General features: G+C 40.8%; 1 protein-coding gene and 1 pseudogene across 1 annotated transcript; one reads left to right on the top strand and one right to left on the bottom strand.

The window, feature by feature from the left end:
- The first annotated feature begins 911 nt into the window (after positions 1-911).
- Positions 912-1,853, top strand: LOC123832516 (olfactory receptor 958-like). The gene has a single exon (XM_045860189.1). It carries the CDS (start codon positions 912-914, stop codon positions 1,851-1,853), a length of 942 nt encoding a protein of 313 aa, XP_045716145.1.
- A 3,096-nt stretch (positions 1,854-4,949) lies between these two features.
- On the bottom strand, positions 4,950-5,896 carry LOC123832515 (annotated as a pseudogene).
- Between the last annotated feature and the right edge of the window lie 12,026 nt (positions 5,897-17,922).

The following is a 17,922-nucleotide window of genomic DNA, read 5'->3' as shown; positions in this document are numbered from 1 at the left end:
TGGAAACATTTCTTGTTGTGTAACTGTCTGGAGTGTTGAACACTGGTAGACAAAAGGAGTAAAGTTAATACACAAATTGTCAGGGAGGAACTCAATGATAAATTGGCAACACCCAATATAGTACACAGATGATGTACTATAGAATTGTATACTTGAAACCTATATAATTTTATTAACCAATGCCACCCCAATAAATTCAATAAAAATTAAGAAAATAAAAAGGAAAGCTTATGAAGAAATATAAATTAAAAAATGAATGATTGAGGTACATTGTTTTTAAGGTTCTTTCAGTTTAGAGAATATATTAATTTGTGTCTTATTTGTATTTTTGTAGTTCTTTTTCTCTCCTTTTCTAATTATATTACAATGAATTTAGAATCCTTGGGTTTCCATCCTATATTTGCCATAAATTGTATGTTAAAAGTTCCATGTTATGTAACTTCCTCAAATTATAATTTCTTCAATACCTATAAAAATGGAAAACTTTATCTATCTTATAGAATGTTATTAAGGCTTCATTAGAAAAATATTATGAAAATGTGATATAATCAGTAAATGTGTCTCATCTTTTTCATCTTTTCTGTTTTGTTTTCCTTTCTTTTCTTTGTCTTTCCTGCCTTTTTCAACCCTCAGTGCTTTTACTTCTTTGTCATTTGCTTTTATCTATCTAATAATAGTAAAATAATACCTGTCCATATACCAGTCAAGTTGTTTGCATGCAGTCCTCATCCCAGAGACCAAACCTTCTGCGGCATTTGCTGCTCCTACAGTCTGAGTCACAATAAAAATTATCTTTTTACTAATAGAGTTTGTCATTGTCTTTTTCTTTAAAGAAAGTAGTGATTTTGGTGCATTGGGTCATTAACTTACTGTCTTTTTTTTCTCCTTTCCAGAATGAAAATCAAACTTCTATGGAGATAAAGAATCACTCTTTGATTACAGAGTTCATCCTGTTGGGCATTCCACACACAGAGGGTCAGGAAACTCTGCTCTTTGTGGTCTTCTTGATCTTCTACCTCTGCACTCTACTAGGAAATTTACTCATCCTTTTAGCTGTAATGTCTGAGTCTCGCCTCCACACTCCCATGTACTTCTTTCTTTGTAACCTCTCTGTGTTAGACATTGGTTTCTCTTCTGTGAGTACCCCAAAGATGTTGGCCAACCTGATGATGAGGAACCAAGTCATCTCCTTTGGTGGGTGCATGTCCCAAGTCTTTTTTTACCACTTCTTAGGCAGCGCTGAATGCTGGCTCTACACAGTAATGGCTTATGACCGATTTGCTGCCATCTGCCACCCACTGCGTTACACCATCATCATGAACTGCCGAGTGTGTGCCCTGCTGGCTGCTGGCACCTGGTCCACTAGCTTTTTTCATGCCACAGTTCTTACTACACTGACTTTCCAAATACCATATTGTGGGTCTAATGAGGTAAACTATTTCTTTTGTGACATCTTTCCTGTAGTCAAGTTGGCCTGTGGTAACATCTTCATCATTGAGACAGTGAGCTTCACCAACATTGGCCTTGTACCCATGATATGTTTTCTCCTCATCCTTGCCTCCTACATCTGCATCGTCCTTGCAATTCTCCAGATGCGGTCTGCTGAAGGGAGGCGCAAGGCAGCATCTACCTGTGTTTCCCACCTCTCTGTGGTCACACTGTTTTTTGGGCCCTGTGCCCTCATCTATACCCAGCCATCTTTGAGTGAGATGCTGGTAACCCCAGTGCAAATCTTTGGCAACGTGGTCACCCCCATGTTAAACCCCACAATCTACACTCTGAGAAACAAAGATGTCAAAGGAGCCCTGAAGAAACTTGCTGGGGGCCAGATTGTTTCATCAGGAGGTAACTAGTCTACTTGTGAGTGAAGATGATTTTTCAATTCCCCATCTGTTTGTTAAAGTAAGTTTTAAACATGTATCCATGGCAGTTGTAAAGATGTTGCTTTAATAAAGACAGCTGGGAAGTAATTTTGCCTGATAAAAACCTGTGCCATTGTCCCCATTCCATAGACCAGAGATGAGCAAACACTTTCTCTAAATGCCCAGATAGTAGTTATTTTAGGTTTTGAGAACTGTATGGCTTCTCTTACAAATATTGCACTCTGCTATGGTGGCATAAAAACAGCCATAGAAAAATACATAAACAAATGGACAAAGCTTGTTTCAATATATTTTCAGTTACACAAATATGCAGCAGTCAGGATATTCCCCACAGGCCATAGGTTGCTGACCTTTGAGACAGAGACTAGTTAAATTTGAAACACTGTTTTCAAGGCTATATTGATAATGGTTCGAGTGAACTTTGATGAGGGCATGAGTTAAACTATTGATCAAGGAAAGTCTGTGAAGAGACGGACATTAAGGCACACGGTGAGCACTCTCTAAGGAGACATTTTAAGCACCTCAAGCATACCTAGTGAGGACTTCTCCTTACAGCAGGTCCATCTGGATATAACCACACTAACTCTCAGCTATGTATTGATGCTTCTGGTGCTTGTGTACTGGAACCACTCTGGGCTCTGTTGCTCTGGGCTCTATTGCCTGCCACTGATAAGAACTGTGACTCCTAATGCCAGAGTCTTATGAAAAGGAAAGGAACTACTTATTTAGAAGTTATACAAGTTAAGAATAATGGTGGAATGCTGCCATTAAATCCCACACCCTTCAGAAACAAAAAATACCCACCAACACACAGTCCAGCCTCCCCTTGCCAAATAAGGCCAGACAGAGGTACTGCCTCTCAGGATAAGAAACCGAAGTCTGTAGCTTAGCAGGGAAGATTCCCATCAGTATTCTGGCTTCTTCCCAGAATACTGGTGCAGCTAGGCTCCTGCTCTTACTTAACCTAACACACCACATTCTAATGGTGAGCTGGTAGGGGTCCTTCCGCATCCTTTCAAACCTCATGACCAAGACCCCACACTGCTGCAACATGGTCAAGAGGCTTCTCCTTTCTAAGCTGCCTGGTTAAGTCCTAGCATGGCTGCCATGCCTGGGTTTAAATCCTGGCACGGTTCTTCCTCCATAACCCCATTTCTGACTCCTTCCAAAAGGGTTACACCTGTCAATACTCTGATCTCTTCTCCCTTTCTTGGCTCCCATTGTTAGTCCTGACATGTGTGAACCCATGATGTAGTATAACAAGGTGCAGCCAGGCCCCCCCCCCCCAAAGAGGGATTTGTAACAGGGTCCAGAATTCAGGGTGTCCAAGAAATATTAAAAATATAGGATGTCCTTACCCTCACAAGTCTGAACTGGGGGAAGGGACACATGGAGCAGGGCCATTGAGAGTTATTTTGCTTATCAACAGTTTTCCAAATAACCACAGAAATGGTTATTTAACATATCTATAACAGCTAGTTAGTTTCATAGATATGTTAAGTAGCTGTGGCCATACTTTGAGCCAGGAAGATAGGAGTGACTTCGACCCATGATGTAACTGGGAAGCAGCTCCCCCTGGTTAGAGTGTCTGTGTGAGAGCTTGGAGACAGTTTGCTCCATGCCATGGGCCCATGCCTGCCTGGATTTACTATGGCAGCTAAGAAAGACTAGAAAAATATGGGAGTGCTGGCAGGTGTAACTGATTGTGGGAGGAGTCAGAAATGGGGTTGCAGAGGAAGATTCCTGCCGGGATTTAAACCTATACACGGCAGCCATGTGGTGCGAAGCACTGGTTTTGGGTTGAAACATGTGGTTTTGGGGGTTAACTCCTTGGGTTTGGGGCTCCCTTAACCATGGGGCTTAGGAAACAGGAAAGCAAGATGTAGCAGCCATTCAGGGCTCTCTCTTAGCAGTTTACAAGAATGCAGGAGAAACATTGCAAGAAGGAAAGGGGTGAGAGGACTCTCACTGGTGGGCCAGGAGGAGGTGCCATGTGGGTTTGGATTGAGAACTGGATCAAGAGACACAGCTGATGGTGTTGGGAACTGCAGAAGGCTGCCAGCTGAGCACAGATTACTGGGAAGAGCTGGGGCCTGGACAAGCCATGGACTTGTATTTTTCTCCTGAGATATGGTGCACCTGACTAACCTGATTGGGCAAGAGGGGAAGGAAGGACTGTGTGTGTTTGTGGGTGGTTTGAGGGACTTTGGGATTTTAGAGAAGACATTAAATCATTACTCTAAACCTGATTAACCTTTGAATAAACAGTTCCTTTTCTTTTTACCAGACTCTGTCAATGAGAGCCATAATTCCTAAGGGTGGTGGATAAGGTGAACCTAGTATAGAGGGACCCTAGGAGAGAAGGGTGTCCATTCAGTAACACTATCTTGTTTCCACCCCTCCACAGGTCCATTCTGTAATAGTAGGAGCCACCTCCAAGCCTCTCTTGCAGGTGCAGCAAGCCCCTCCAGCTACATCACAGAGTTAGGGTCATGCCCACCTTCCTGGCTTCCAACATGGCAGGCACAACTACTTAACATTACTAAAATACTGGCTAAGTTCTTTAGATATGGCCCTGCTGTGCTTTCCCTTCCCCCCTGCCAGGTTGTGGAGGCTTTGGTTTTTTTTTCTCTATATTCCTGGGGGAGGGGATTCTCTTGTTTGGAGAGAACCCTAGCCAAAACCCCTAAGTTCTGGACCTCATTCCACACCTGTTATACTTGTAGTAGAGATAAATTTGTGTCCAATTTTTTAGGCATGATATAAATGGTCATTACTCTTACTCATAATAACAATCTTCTCAGAAGTTGCTCATCTTCCTTCTGTTGGTATCAATCCCTCTATTTGTATCCCATCCATAAAACACCACAAAGATTGGTTAGGCACCTTGTAATATTCTTTTGACAAAATTACCAAGCTCTGTTACAAGGTCTGGTTATTTTATCTGAGCATAGCAGAGTGCTAGACGTAGTGGCTCTTCCCCTGATGCTTTCAGTATGACTGCTAAATGGTAAAGGACATGATGAACACAAACATATTTTCATTAAAATTATTTATTTCTCTAGACTATAAATTCCCAGCAGCAAAACATTTCTTCACCAAAATCTTCCTTACTGTTTCCTTCACATCCTTGTTCCTCAGACTGTATATCAGAGGGTTCAGCATGGGATCACTGTTGTGTAAAACACTGAGAAGACCTTCTCCTGTTCTAGGGAGTTACTGGAAGGGGACTTGGAATACATGAATGTGATAGAACCAAAGAAGGCCCCCATAGCCACAAGATGAGGGCTGCAAGTTCTGAAAGCTTTGGACTGGCCCTCTGAGGACTGGATGCTAAGGATGCTGTAGAAGATGAAGGCGTAGGAAATGAAGATAGCTAGGATGGGCACCAAGGTGTTAAATCCCATAATGACAAAAAGCAGAAGCTCATTGAGGTGTGTACTGGAGTCATAAAGGTTGAGGAGAGGAAGGATATCACAGAAGTAATGGCTGATGAGGTGGGGCTTGCAGAAGAATGGTTTCATCATGGCTCACGTATGGGACAAGGCAGAGAGAAAGCCCAGGAATAAAAACAACCAGCATGAGCAGGCAGCAGACCCAAGAGGACATGATCACACTGTAGAGCAGCGGGTTGCAGATGGCAGCTTAGTGGTTGTATGTCATTGCAGTCAGGAGGTGACCTTCAGCCACCACAAAGACCATAATGAAAAAGAGCTGTGTCATACACTCAGAATAAAGGATTATATTCTTCTTCCTTAGAAAATTCACCAGCATTTTGGGGGTAATGACCGAAGAGTAGCAGAGATCGATGAAGGAAAAGCTGATGAGGAAGTAGTACATGGGGTATGGAGTGGAGGGCTGACAGCAGTCAGTAGGGCCAAGGCCAAGTTCCCGATTACTGTCACCACAGAGATGCCCAGGAACAGGAGGAAGAGAGGCAGCTGGAGCTCTGGCTACTGTGTCAAACCCACTAAGATGAATAGGGTTGCTGTGGAATGATTTCCTGTGACCATTGTTCTTTAGAAATTTCTGTGGGAATGTTACATAAGAAATATACCAAAATGGATCTTCACTTTCCAAATGGAACCAGATCTACATAAGGCAGGTGGCCAGGAACAGAGGCACTCTCTAAAACACTCCGAGCTTCCTCCAAGTGGGTCCCAGGATTTCCATCACACATGCACACACAAGTGTTCCTTGTCTGGTTAAGAAGGGTTAACCAGGGAAATCGAAGCCCCTTTTGTGGTGAAGTTCTATCAGCCAAGAGGTGTTTGCTGATAGTTAAACAGAAGAAAAGATTCATTCAAATTCTAATTAGTCTTCCAATGTCCTCAGTTTTCTCATACTCTGAGGCCTGCAGGCATCCCCCACAGCATCTGAAAACAAGAGGAGAATAACAGCTTGGGTGCTGACAGTGGCTTCCATTTCCACCTGGAATGGTGGTGGTGTGGAGCTGGGCATGGCATTGGGCATGAGGTGTGTATGAACATCCTCTCAACGAATATGCCTCCAATAGTCTACAGCACCACAGAAGCAGAATTACTCATAACACCCCTGTCTGGTTCTCCACTCAGCTGGGGGAGGATGAGCTGGGGAAGGAGACCAGGAATTCACTGTAAGAATCACTGATGAAATACAACTTCTTTTAACTCAGGGGTCAGCTCACTACGAAGTTTATAATGAGAATCTTTTCAGACCTCAACCATTAACCGAAATGCTGGCTGTCTTCAACCCTAGGGGTGAACTACTGTCCCATTACTTATGAGACCGCAAGCCACAGGGAACACTCCCTACTGTGAAAGGAAGAGGTGCCTCTGGGGACATTGGAGATGAATGCTGTTATTGGCTCAGTGACCTCAGTGGTTTGGCTTCTGGGTCTGAAGAAAAGGAGTGTGGAATGCTGCATTTTCTCCAGAAGTGCTGAAATCCAATTAGTCTGTCCTCTTGCAGGATGAAATGGTTCCCAACTAGAACCGTTTAGGTGAATGTAAATTTTGGTGGTATTCTAGTTATTCTCTTCTCCCATTTAGGACCACTCAGTGGTTCTTCATGGCCTTTGCAAAAAAATCCAAATTCTTTACCTGACACCTAAGACCTATCACAATTGGGCCCCACTTGAACTTTCAAGCTTCTATTTTGTCAATGTAAGAAATATCCAAACCTGTAAGAATTTTTATGAGTTTATTTGAAACAAACTGATGACAATTGCCAGGAAGCAAAAGCACAAGGGATTGAGAAAATACCCCTGAGAATGGAAGTTTGGCGCCTTATTTTATACATTACAATGGAAAGAGGTGTAAATGAGTTTCATGGTACCTGTTGGTGATGGATTAGGGAGTGGGAGAAAGCAAAGTGGGGAAGTCTCTGGAACTGAATAAAAAGTAAAGTGACAGACACACTTCTTTTTCACAGGTGAGTACAAGATAGTTAACAACTTTTAACACAGTAAGAATGACAATTGGGAGCTTTGTGGTCTCTGCTGCAGTGGGTGCTTATGCTTGGAGGGGTCCAGAAAAAGGAAATCTGACATTTCAAAGGTGTGAGATCATAGATGCAAAAAGACAACAGACAGACTCAGTTAAGGTCATGATTGACTTGTCAGGGAAGATTCTAGCCTAGGACATGACTGTCCACCATGACCTGTTTTAGTTAGAAAGTTTTCATTTCAGACCACCCTTTGTGGTTACTTTAGTCTCTGAGTTTGTAAATCTGCCACGCAGACCTCCCTTGAGCTTGCTGGGTTTAGTATGTGGCCCCTTTTTGTCCACAGTTCTTTGACCCTATACATCCACTCACACATGCTGTGCTTCATCTATATAAGAGAGTTTGCATATTATTTTAGTACACTGGAAGGTTTTCATGCCTACACACCATTAAATGTTCTCCTCTCTCTCTTGATTGTATACCATCTGCACTATTTTCATCCTTCTTAGCTCAACTTAACCAGCACCTCATTTTAAAATCATTGGCATTTGCCATGTCCCCAAAACATTCCATATACTTTCATTTTGACATGAAGTCTGTATGTGACAGCTGTTTACTCATAAAACTCCCTGCACTAGGCTTTAAGCTCTTCAAGGTTAGGGACAGTATATAACCAGCTTGTGCCCCTATTGCCTAAATCATTGTGGACAATCAATATATATTTATTGTAGGAAGGCGTGATGTTCATGGCTGTTCCTCAAGGATAATGAGGTTATTGGAGGGAGTGGGAAAAATTACTAGTCACATTTTTTTGTGTGTGCAGTTTTGAGGCAGGAGGTAGTCAGGAGGGAAGCTCCAGAGGCCCCGCAGGGCTGAGGTAGAAAACATCTATACATGACAAAGACCCCCTAAGATGGGTTGTTCCTGTTTTCTGGGATAACTCTGAATCATAGAATGCACCTGCGCGCTACCCCTGATTCATTATAATATCATTATAATGAAATAACATTGTGGGACTCCCTTCTCCAGTAGCCAATCAAGAAAGTCATGGGAAACCACGCATGCGCAGTAGCTTTGAAATCCAACTCCTTGTACCTGCGCAGGAAAAGCCCGCCAAAGACTAGCAGGGGAGCTTCTGTCCCTATAAGAATAGAATCCCCCAGCCCACGTGTGCCTTTTTTTCCTCTGCTCAGAGCTGGCCCACTCCCGTGTCCTGTGGCGTGTACTATCACTTAATAAACCTCCCCTCTTTCTTTATGCTATAAACTTTGTGTGTTTGGTTCAATTCTTTGTCCTCGATCACTAAGAACCTGGTTACCTGTGCACACCTGTGCACACCTGTGACAGTTTCACTAGCCACTGTCTTTTAATTAAGATTTTTTTAAAAATTAAATTTTCTTCTCTTTATTTAGATGCCAGAATTTTAAACCATTACATATCAAACATGTTTGTAACTACACACAAGTGAATAACTATAATTTGTGTACTATTTTTATCTTAATATAGACTTTTTTCCTGTTTCTTGTTTCCCCTGTTCATGGAATCTTTAAGTTTTCTCAGTTAAGTTTCTATGTGCTCAAATAATTTTACACACACACACATTTGTCATTTGCTTAGAATGTAAGATAATATTATTACATACAATTTATTATCTTTTAAAAGTGCCTTTAGAATATTCCTTCAAGGCAAATGTGGAGCTCTGATTGGTTGTTTTAAATAGTGCCGTGATATTTAGTGGTGTCGATATGCAGCAGGGTGCAGCCAGAGGGGCCCCAAAAGAAGGATTTGTAATGGGGTTCAGAACTCAAGGTGTCCAGGAAATATTAGAAAGATATATAGGATGTCCTCACCCTCCATCACAGGTGTGAGTTGGGGGAAGGGACACATGGAGCAGGGCCATTCAGAGCTGTTTTGCATTGCAACTAACCTTTGCAGCTAACCTCTGGCATGGTCATTTAACATATCTATAACCTTTAACTGGTTGCATAGATATGTTAAATAGCTGTGGCCATGCTCTGAGCCAGGGGGATGGACGGAACTTTCCCCCAAGATGAAACTGGGAGGCAACTCCCCCTAGTTATAGCACCTGTGTGAGAGCTTGGAGATGATTGGCTCCATGACATGGGGCCACCCCCGCACAGACTCATGGATGGCAGCCTAGTAAAGCTGGAAGGATATTTAAACCCAGACTCGGCAGCCATTGGAGAGAGAAGCGTGTGGCTGCAGCCATGTAAGGAGGACCATGCACTTTTGGCACAGGAGGACCCCCCCAACCCCCCCAGCAGTCATGAGAAGAATCACCATGTGGCTTTAGCAGAGAACCACCACGCGGCTTTAGCAGGAGATCCTGGCAACACAGCTGATGGTGCTAGGAACCGAGGGAGGCCTACCAGCCGAGCATGGATTACTGGGAAGAACTGGGAGCTGCCTGAGCCATGGACTTCTATTTTTTTTCCTGAGATATGGTACCCCAGACTGGGCAAAGTGGGGAAGGAAGGACTGTGTGTGTTTTTAGGTGTTTTAAGGAACTTTGGGATTTTGACAAAGACATTAAGTCATTACTCTTAAGTCTGTATAACTTGAATAAATAATTTCTTTTTCACCAATCTCTAACATGGAGAGCTATAATTCTCTGGTGAAGGGAAAGGTGAACCTAGTACAGGGAGACCCCAGGAGAAGGAGTGGTAGCTTTAAAGTAATACAACTACTTGTATATACTCAGTAAAAGCCCACCAAAACTAGCCAGGAAGGGTCCGCCCTATAAAAATAGAGTCCCTCCAGCCCATGAAGTCAACTCTGCTTGTAGTTGGCCTGCTCCCATGTTCTCTGCTATAAACTCTGGGTGTTTAGTTCAATTCTTTGTCCCGATCACTAAGAACCTGGTTACCTATGCCTACCTGTGACAGATACACTGCAGTATATTTACATCTTATTGATAAGCATGAACTTTTTTTAGATTAAAAATGCCACTATTAAGTATAATGCTATTTTTAAAATATATACATACACATATTTGTTTTTTATTCTTATGGAGGAATTCCCAAGGAGAGATATTTATGTATTAAATAATTTATAATTTTTTAAATATAAAGGAGGCAACTTTAATTTCCCAAAACTGCAACTTCTACACTTTGGTAGCAAGATATAAGTACCCATTTTAGTGCATCCCCACCAGCAATATTTGTCATCTGTTTTTCCCAGTGTGTTGGGTATTCATGATAACTCATTATTATGCAATTTGTCTTGATTTGTTCTTAAATTGTCTATTGTGATGTTCATTGCTTTCTTTTAAACTGTTGATACTCTTTGTCATTAAAAAATTAACCTTCTGTCTCTCCTTTGCATTGTGATTTTTTCAGCTATTACTTATGTATTGATTTTATTTATGGTATCTTTGCTATAGATTCTTAAATATTTAAATAGCTGACTATAGTTACCTTTTTTAATTTATAGCTTCTAGATTTTCAGTATTGGTTAAAAAGATTTTTATGAGACTGACATGCTGTCTACTGTGCTGACAAGGCACCTGGTTAAAAAGGTTTTTACAAAGAAAATTTAGAGAAACATTGAAGAGAAAATAAAGTTTCAAGGGTAGCTTGAATGTGCAGATGTGGAAGGGAGTTACATGAGGTATAAATCTGTTACAGTCAAATGACATGCACAAAATCATCACATTTTTTTAGTTTAGTCAAACCATGAGCACCAGAGATCTAAATCATTTTTTAAAACTATAATCAAAACTTAAAACTTAAATAAGAAGCATTACAATGCTAATATTGTACCTGGAACATAGTAGGCTCTCACTAAATCAAATGTTCCTCAGAAAATATCTGTTCAAAACTTTACTCTATTGATTTCCTTTTCCAACTTGAAGACAATTTCCCTCATTGAAGGTCAAGAAAGGAGTAGCATTGGTGAAGTAAAAGCAAGCCAGTCATCTGAGAGGTAAAGAATGTGACTATTTTAGTAGGAAAAGTAGGGAAAAGTCCAGGCTTGGGGTCTGAGGGTCACTAGTGGAAAATTTCTGAGAGGAACTTGAAATGGGCTCAGTCTGCTGTTCACTAGTTATTACTGAATAGCAAGGCAGGGCTGGGCTTGGTTAGAAGGAAAGATAGAAAATTACTCTCTAGCAATACTTCACTGCCACTTCTTCAAAGGTAATAAACTAGGCTTCCCAATAACACTTCCTGAGGATACATGTTTTAATTGTGTTAAGGCATTTATAATACACATGGGAGGTAGTTTATCTTTAGAATAGGTGAAAAGAGATGATAAAGATCCTCTCCTTCACTGATTTCATACCACTTCTAAGTGCTTTACATATAGTGTTTAATTCTTCAAGCACCCTTGAAATAGTAGGTATCAATTTTATCCCTATTTTACAAGTGAAGAAAGTGAGGCACAGAGAATTTAAGAGTCAAGATTTAAACCTAGAGAATTTAGTGCCACAGTCTTCCTGTTCTTGTCTACAGAACCCCCTACTTCTACTTAAATGATAGATTAATACCTGTTTTTTACATCTCTTATCTTCTCACTCACTACAAAACCCTAAAAGACTGAGACTACAAGGAAATTTGGACATCATGGGATGTTATAGAACGGTTCAGATTTCAAAACATTCAAGGAAAGAACAAACCTAGGTGATGTGCTACTACAGGGACATGCGGCTCATGTATCGTGAGCCACCTGGGGACACAGCACATCCTGAAGTGGGTTAAAACAGGCCTGTTGGAGATCTAATACAAACTTTTAGATCTCAGAATGTTACCTAACAATGACTGTGGCTTGGAGGAAACACAGAAAAGAAAAACATAGTTTTGCTTTTGAAGAGACTGTTATCTAATAGAATATAAAATGTACACAAAATTATTTCAAGAACTTCTTTTCATACATTCTTTAAAGTGATACCTTGAAGCCTGGCCAGTGTGGCTCAGTTGGTTGGAACATCATCCCATAACCAAAAAAGGTTGCAGGTTTGATTCACAGTCAGGGCACATACCTAGGTTGTGGGTTCAATCCTCTGTTGGGGTGCCTACAACCCCCAGTCCAGGTGCATACAGGAGGCAACCAATCAATGCTTCTCTCTTGCATGTGTGTTCTCTCTCCCTTCCTCTCTCTCTAGAAGCAATGGAAGAAAGTCCTCTGGTAAGGATAAAAAGAAATTAAAGTGACACACCAAGGCACTGTATGTTCATAGCTTAGAACAGCATTTCTGAGACAATACTTATGATGCTCTGGAAAGAAAAAGAACAGAACAGAACAAAACAAAACAAAACAAATACATGTGTTTTCATTTCCAAGTAAGTATTTTCATATACTTCTGGAAGTCTGTAGTAAAGATATGTGCATTAAAGGCTTTAAATAGTTCTGGTAGAAAGAAATGTTTTCATCCTTGTAAACTCAGTACTTCTTATATTTATTTGATAACAAAAAATGTTTAATGAACTTAACAAGGAAGAAAGGATTTCCAAGGTCTGCCCAGAAAAAGCGTAGCCATTGTTAACATAATGAGAATTGTGTGACCAACATTCATGTAACCTGGCAGCCAAGGAGAGTGGACTGGAATGCACATGTGTGAACAATGATAACTTCACTGTACTAGTCAGTGGGGTCAGTAGATGCCATTGAATGAGCATGTGTGCTGTGTGGCCATAACATTCAAAATGACTGAGTGAACAGAACAACGAGTCTGCATCAAATTTTGCATCAAGCTTGAACATTCCTCCAGGGAAACTATTGGGATGATTCACAAGGTCACAGCTATGGGCAGCTGGTGATTAACAACTTCATTACAACAATGTGCCTGCTCATGCATCACATCTTGTACAGCCCTCTATAACCCATATTTGGTGCCCTATAACTTCTGCCTTTTCTCAAAACTAAAATTGTCTTTGAAAGGGAAGAGATTTCAGACCATCAGTGAGATTCAGGAAAATACCTCAGGGCAGCTGATAGTGATCAGAACTGTGTGAGGTCCCAAGGTGCCTACACTGAATGGGACTGAGGTGTCATTGTCCTGTGTACAATGTTTCTTGTATCTTGTATCTTCTTCAGTAAATGTCTCTATTTTTCATAAAACAGAGTCATGGCTCTATTTTATACCTTCTGTACAGACTGCGTACCCTCAGCAAACCAGTGGAAAGGCCTGGGTGTCCAAGACAGCTTGATTCAGTGTCTCACTTCTCTACTGACCAGTTTGCAACATCTTGCAAAATCATGTAACATACGCATCAGTGTTCTAATTTGTGAAGTGGGAATAATAATATTGTACTTGCTTCAAAGGTTTATTGTAATCAATGAAAATAGTACATTTATGTAGTAGACCATTCTGCAGTCATGGGCCCAGCTTCCACTGGGAGATGCACAGGACCCACACCCATGGATAGGTTCTCTTGTGGGGAATTAGGCCTGCAATGCACCTAGGCTGCTATGAGTCTTGCTTTTTGCTAAAACTCCCTCACCCTGAATTGAGGACATTTACTGCAAAGCAACTTCCTAAAAACCATGCTAAACCTTCCAAGGATGAGTGTAACCAGTTCAACCACTTTTGCCTTTTCATTTGCAAATATCCCTCTTCTGTGATGTGATTAGCAACATTGGTCCTTTGTTTTCTGTAAAAGGTAACCACCTAAAGCGAACCTATGCATAGTAAATGAGGACCATCTTGTAATGGGTGGAGAAAGAGAAACTCAAAAAAGGCCTGTCATGGCAGAGGCCAAGGCTTTTGCTCCCCTTGAGAGAAAAGCCATTCTGTCCCTTTTCCTCCACTGAATTTGGTAGTCTGTGAATATCTCATTTCATCCATAATGATGCGGACACTGTGAGCCAGTGTCTGCTTCACATTTAAAGGTTCACCATCTAAAAATGCAAATCAAAATTTAGTGCATTTTAAAAAATATGATTGAATATAGAAAGGAACACAATATAGAGACATGGAAATGCATCACCTTGCTATGAAGCAAAGAGACATGTGCATTTCTTCTTTATCCTAGATCCTTCACCTTAATGTGAATGGTGAAAATATTGTAAGCATTTGGGGTGATTAAGTTTTTAAAGATTTGTGTCTCTTCATTTGGAAATTTTGAAAGGAATTGAAAGAGTTGAGTTTTTTTTTTAACTGAAGTATAGAAATTTCTTTATCCCAAAGTATACCTTTGTCAAGTGCTTCTGAGGCCAGGAGGAAGCAAAGCAGGGCTAAGCAGGCTGAATGGATTCTTAATCTATCCCTCACTGGGCAGAGGATATTCATTCAAGATCAATGAAAGGTAGGAATTCATCTTTAATAGTCTATCCAATAATTAATACCCTACCTAGGATTCTATCTGCTTTTGTATCTTTATTTCTTAGATAGTACTTGGTCTAGGCTGGTGTAGAAGAAGATGAGGAAAACTACTAAATACATAAACCAGAAGCACTTCAGGGAAGCAAAAGCTTCAGAGTCCTGTGGAAATCCTGGTGCCATTCCCCGTACCACAGTTGGGTGAACTTAGCCTGTGAATCACTACTGGAGGGGACTGGGACCCAAATTAGAAAGAAGTGACAAGGTAAGATGAATAAAAAGGAAAGAAAGAATATAACTAAGTAGAAAGAATAAAGGGCAAGTGTTTCTGGGAAAAGCCAAAACATTATACATGGTTAACTTTGCTGCTAATCACCAACAAAGCTTTTATTAGGTAGGGTACAATTGCCCCAAAATGAAACTGGGCACCTACTTTGATCCTGCACAGAGATAGACGTTATTAGGACTCGTTCATGTTGTTCTTGTCATAGGTTCTTGTTAGAGTAAGAAAGAGGAAAGGCTCTTATGCTGCCTGATGTTTATATTTCTATGTCAGTGGTTGAATTATTTGGTTGGCTAGAAGCAAAACATCAAAATTCATCTGAAAGTACAAACCCTCTGGATCTTGAAGCAAATTATGGTATTTAGCATCCCCAATCTTAAAAGCAAGGTGTTGATATATATCACTTTCATTTGAAGCTTATCGAGCTTAAAAACATCATTAAAAATACTTAATTCCCCTGCATACACAGGTCCAAGACATACTGAGCCTAAAGATTACTGGAGAGCTTGGCATATAATAACTCTGCAAAAGATATTTATATCATCCCCTGGGCTTCCTTTTTGCTATATTTCCCAAGAGAAATAAATACCCTAAAAGGAGTTTCTTATTTTATAATAATACCATGTGACCAATGAGGATTCTGAAACAAGGAAAATAGATGTATGATTACCCAAGCAAATCTGTGGACAATTGTTGATTCTTGACTATGATTTCATCAGCCAGTAGGAAAAACTGGAGAAATATAATAAAATGTATTTTTTCTCAAAGTTAAATTTATTCAGTGTAAACACCTTGCTCTATTTTTTCTTTTTATTGACATAGTACTATACTCATATCATAAAATTTACTATTTTAACCACGTTAAGTGTACAGTTCTGAAGCATGAAAAACATTGACATTGTTATTCAACCATCATCGTCATCACCCATCTCCAGAACTTTTCTATCTCCCTCACTGAAACTCAGTGCTCATTAAACACTAACTCCCTCTTCTCCCTCCCAGACCTCAGGAACCACCTTTCTACATTCTGTCTCTATGAATTTGACTATTCTGGGTACTACATATGAGTATATGTAAAATCATACAATATTTTTTGGCGTGTCTGGCTTATTTCACTTAGTGTAATGACTTTAAGATTCATGCATGTTAAAACATGTGCCAGAGTGTTTTCTGAAAGGCCGAATAATCTTTCAATATGTGTATGGACCACGTTTTGATCATTCATTTACCTGTCAGTGAAAATAAGGCTGCTCCCACCTTGTGACTGCGGTGAGTAGCGCTGGGATGAGTGTGGGTGCGCAGGCTTTTCTTTTCTCTTCAGGTTATCGTTTTCACTTCATTTTTTCCAGTATGGTTGGGATTCAGAATACCCTTTTATTCAGTGATATTGTGCTGATGGCAGATAATAGTTACATTTCTCATTTCTTTTCTGTGTGAATGCCTTCATGCAGCAAACTGAAATGTTGACAACTCTTTGGTGTCATCATCGGCATGTCCATGTCCTAGGAAGCCCAAACCCTGAGATCTGTGCCATGTTGTGACATAGAGAAAAGTCTTGCTTGCCCTTCCTGTCCGTGTAAGCAGAGCCTTTAACAGGTCGGAAACTTCTTTTCCATGAACTCTTTGCTTGTGAGCCGATCTTTAATTGCCAGAACTCAGTGATTATTTCACCTCTGCTCCTACACTGTTTTCTGTGACAGCAGTTTATAGCATTGAACAGCCTGAACAGCTTTAATACATTTTCATTATTACAGCTTTCCCATTCCAGGGTAAATGAGAGGTGTGTTCTCCTGACTAGAGCCACTGTCAAATGTGTGGGTATCAAAATTTTCTTCCTATTCTAAGTGCTTCCGACTGGGCTCACATTAAAATTAGCATTAGGAAGATTATGAGAAGAAATGTTCCAAACTTATGATGGACATGTGTGGGCGTGCCACGAGAGCATGAGGCAGCGACACATCGGGCGGTGGAGGTTTGTATGCCATTGTGTGGAACTGAGGAGAAGAGGGGCCTGTGACTGGGGACTTCAGGGTACAAGGAGGTGACTCACGTGCATAAGGAAAAGCATGTGTTGGGTTAATAAATGTTTGCTAGGCCTTCTTTAACTGTGGGACACCAAGAGCACTTTGGTCCAGTAGGCCTTGCTGGGCCCCTCTTTATCACACACTAATGTATTGAAGTATTATTATCTGTGGTGACATCTCCCTTCTGGGAACAGGTCTTCTATCAAATTCCTCTTAGACAGTTGTGGGGAAGGTCACAGGTTTCTCCCGAGTCTTTTGTTTCTTAAAAATAACCAGCTTAAAATCAATATCTCAAAAGGCATATTTTGGGGTGGCAAACTCTTCATCTTTCCAAAGGGATGGTAGCACTTAAGGGCTACCTCAGCCTTTCTGTGCTGGGCTTGCTAGAGATACCAGGGTTTCCTCAGCGAAATCCCTGATTTAATGAAGTCAATTTGTAAAGCATTATGGGTATCTAGAAAAGTTCACACAGAGATAATATAGCAGAGTTGAATCAGAGCTGGATTTGCTCAGTAGTATCTTTTAGTCCCAAATCTGTTTCAAGTATTTAAAAAAAATAGCACTGACTATAATACCTACTCTGTGTATTATTATTGAAGTTTTCTTAGGCTCCGCCAAGGAATAAATGCTAATCAGCCACAAAGTTAGGCAGTATGAAGCTTTTTATTGGGGTCTGCGCTTCCGGGTGAGGTTCTCTGGTCCAGAGAAAGGGGGCCAGAGAAGTCACGTGGAGCAGGGAAAATGGTGGGATTTTATTTTGGGTTGCCTCTCCGTGGGAGTTGGGGATTGGTCCTTTGTGAACAAAGCAGCAACATATCGTTGGTGGTTCCCCTCGTGCCCTGGTTTGACATTAGCCATCTCTTCCAGGTCGTAGTTCAGTCGCCATGATTGATTGTAGTCCAGCTGCCATTTTGTCCTACCCCGCCCATCCTAACAATTATGATTAGCAATACCATTTATAGATGCTTATGTATAGTAGACATAGGACTAGGCACTTTACATATATAATATTCTTTTGATCAAAATGAC

This window comes from Phyllostomus hastatus, unplaced genomic scaffold, assembly GCF_019186645.2.
Source record: "Phyllostomus hastatus isolate PE091 unplaced genomic scaffold, TTU_PhHast_1.1 phas_scaffold_193, whole genome shotgun sequence".
In the NCBI taxonomy this organism is placed as follows: Eukaryota; Metazoa; Chordata; class Mammalia; order Chiroptera; family Phyllostomidae; genus Phyllostomus; species Phyllostomus hastatus.
This window is presented reverse-complemented; position numbering and strand designations above follow the sequence as displayed.

What these genes read in the sequence shown, in the direction of transcription:
- LOC123832516 (XM_045860189.1), top strand. Translation starts at nt 912, where the DNA reads ATGGAGATAAAGAATCACTCTTTGATTACAGAGTTCATCCTGTTGGGC.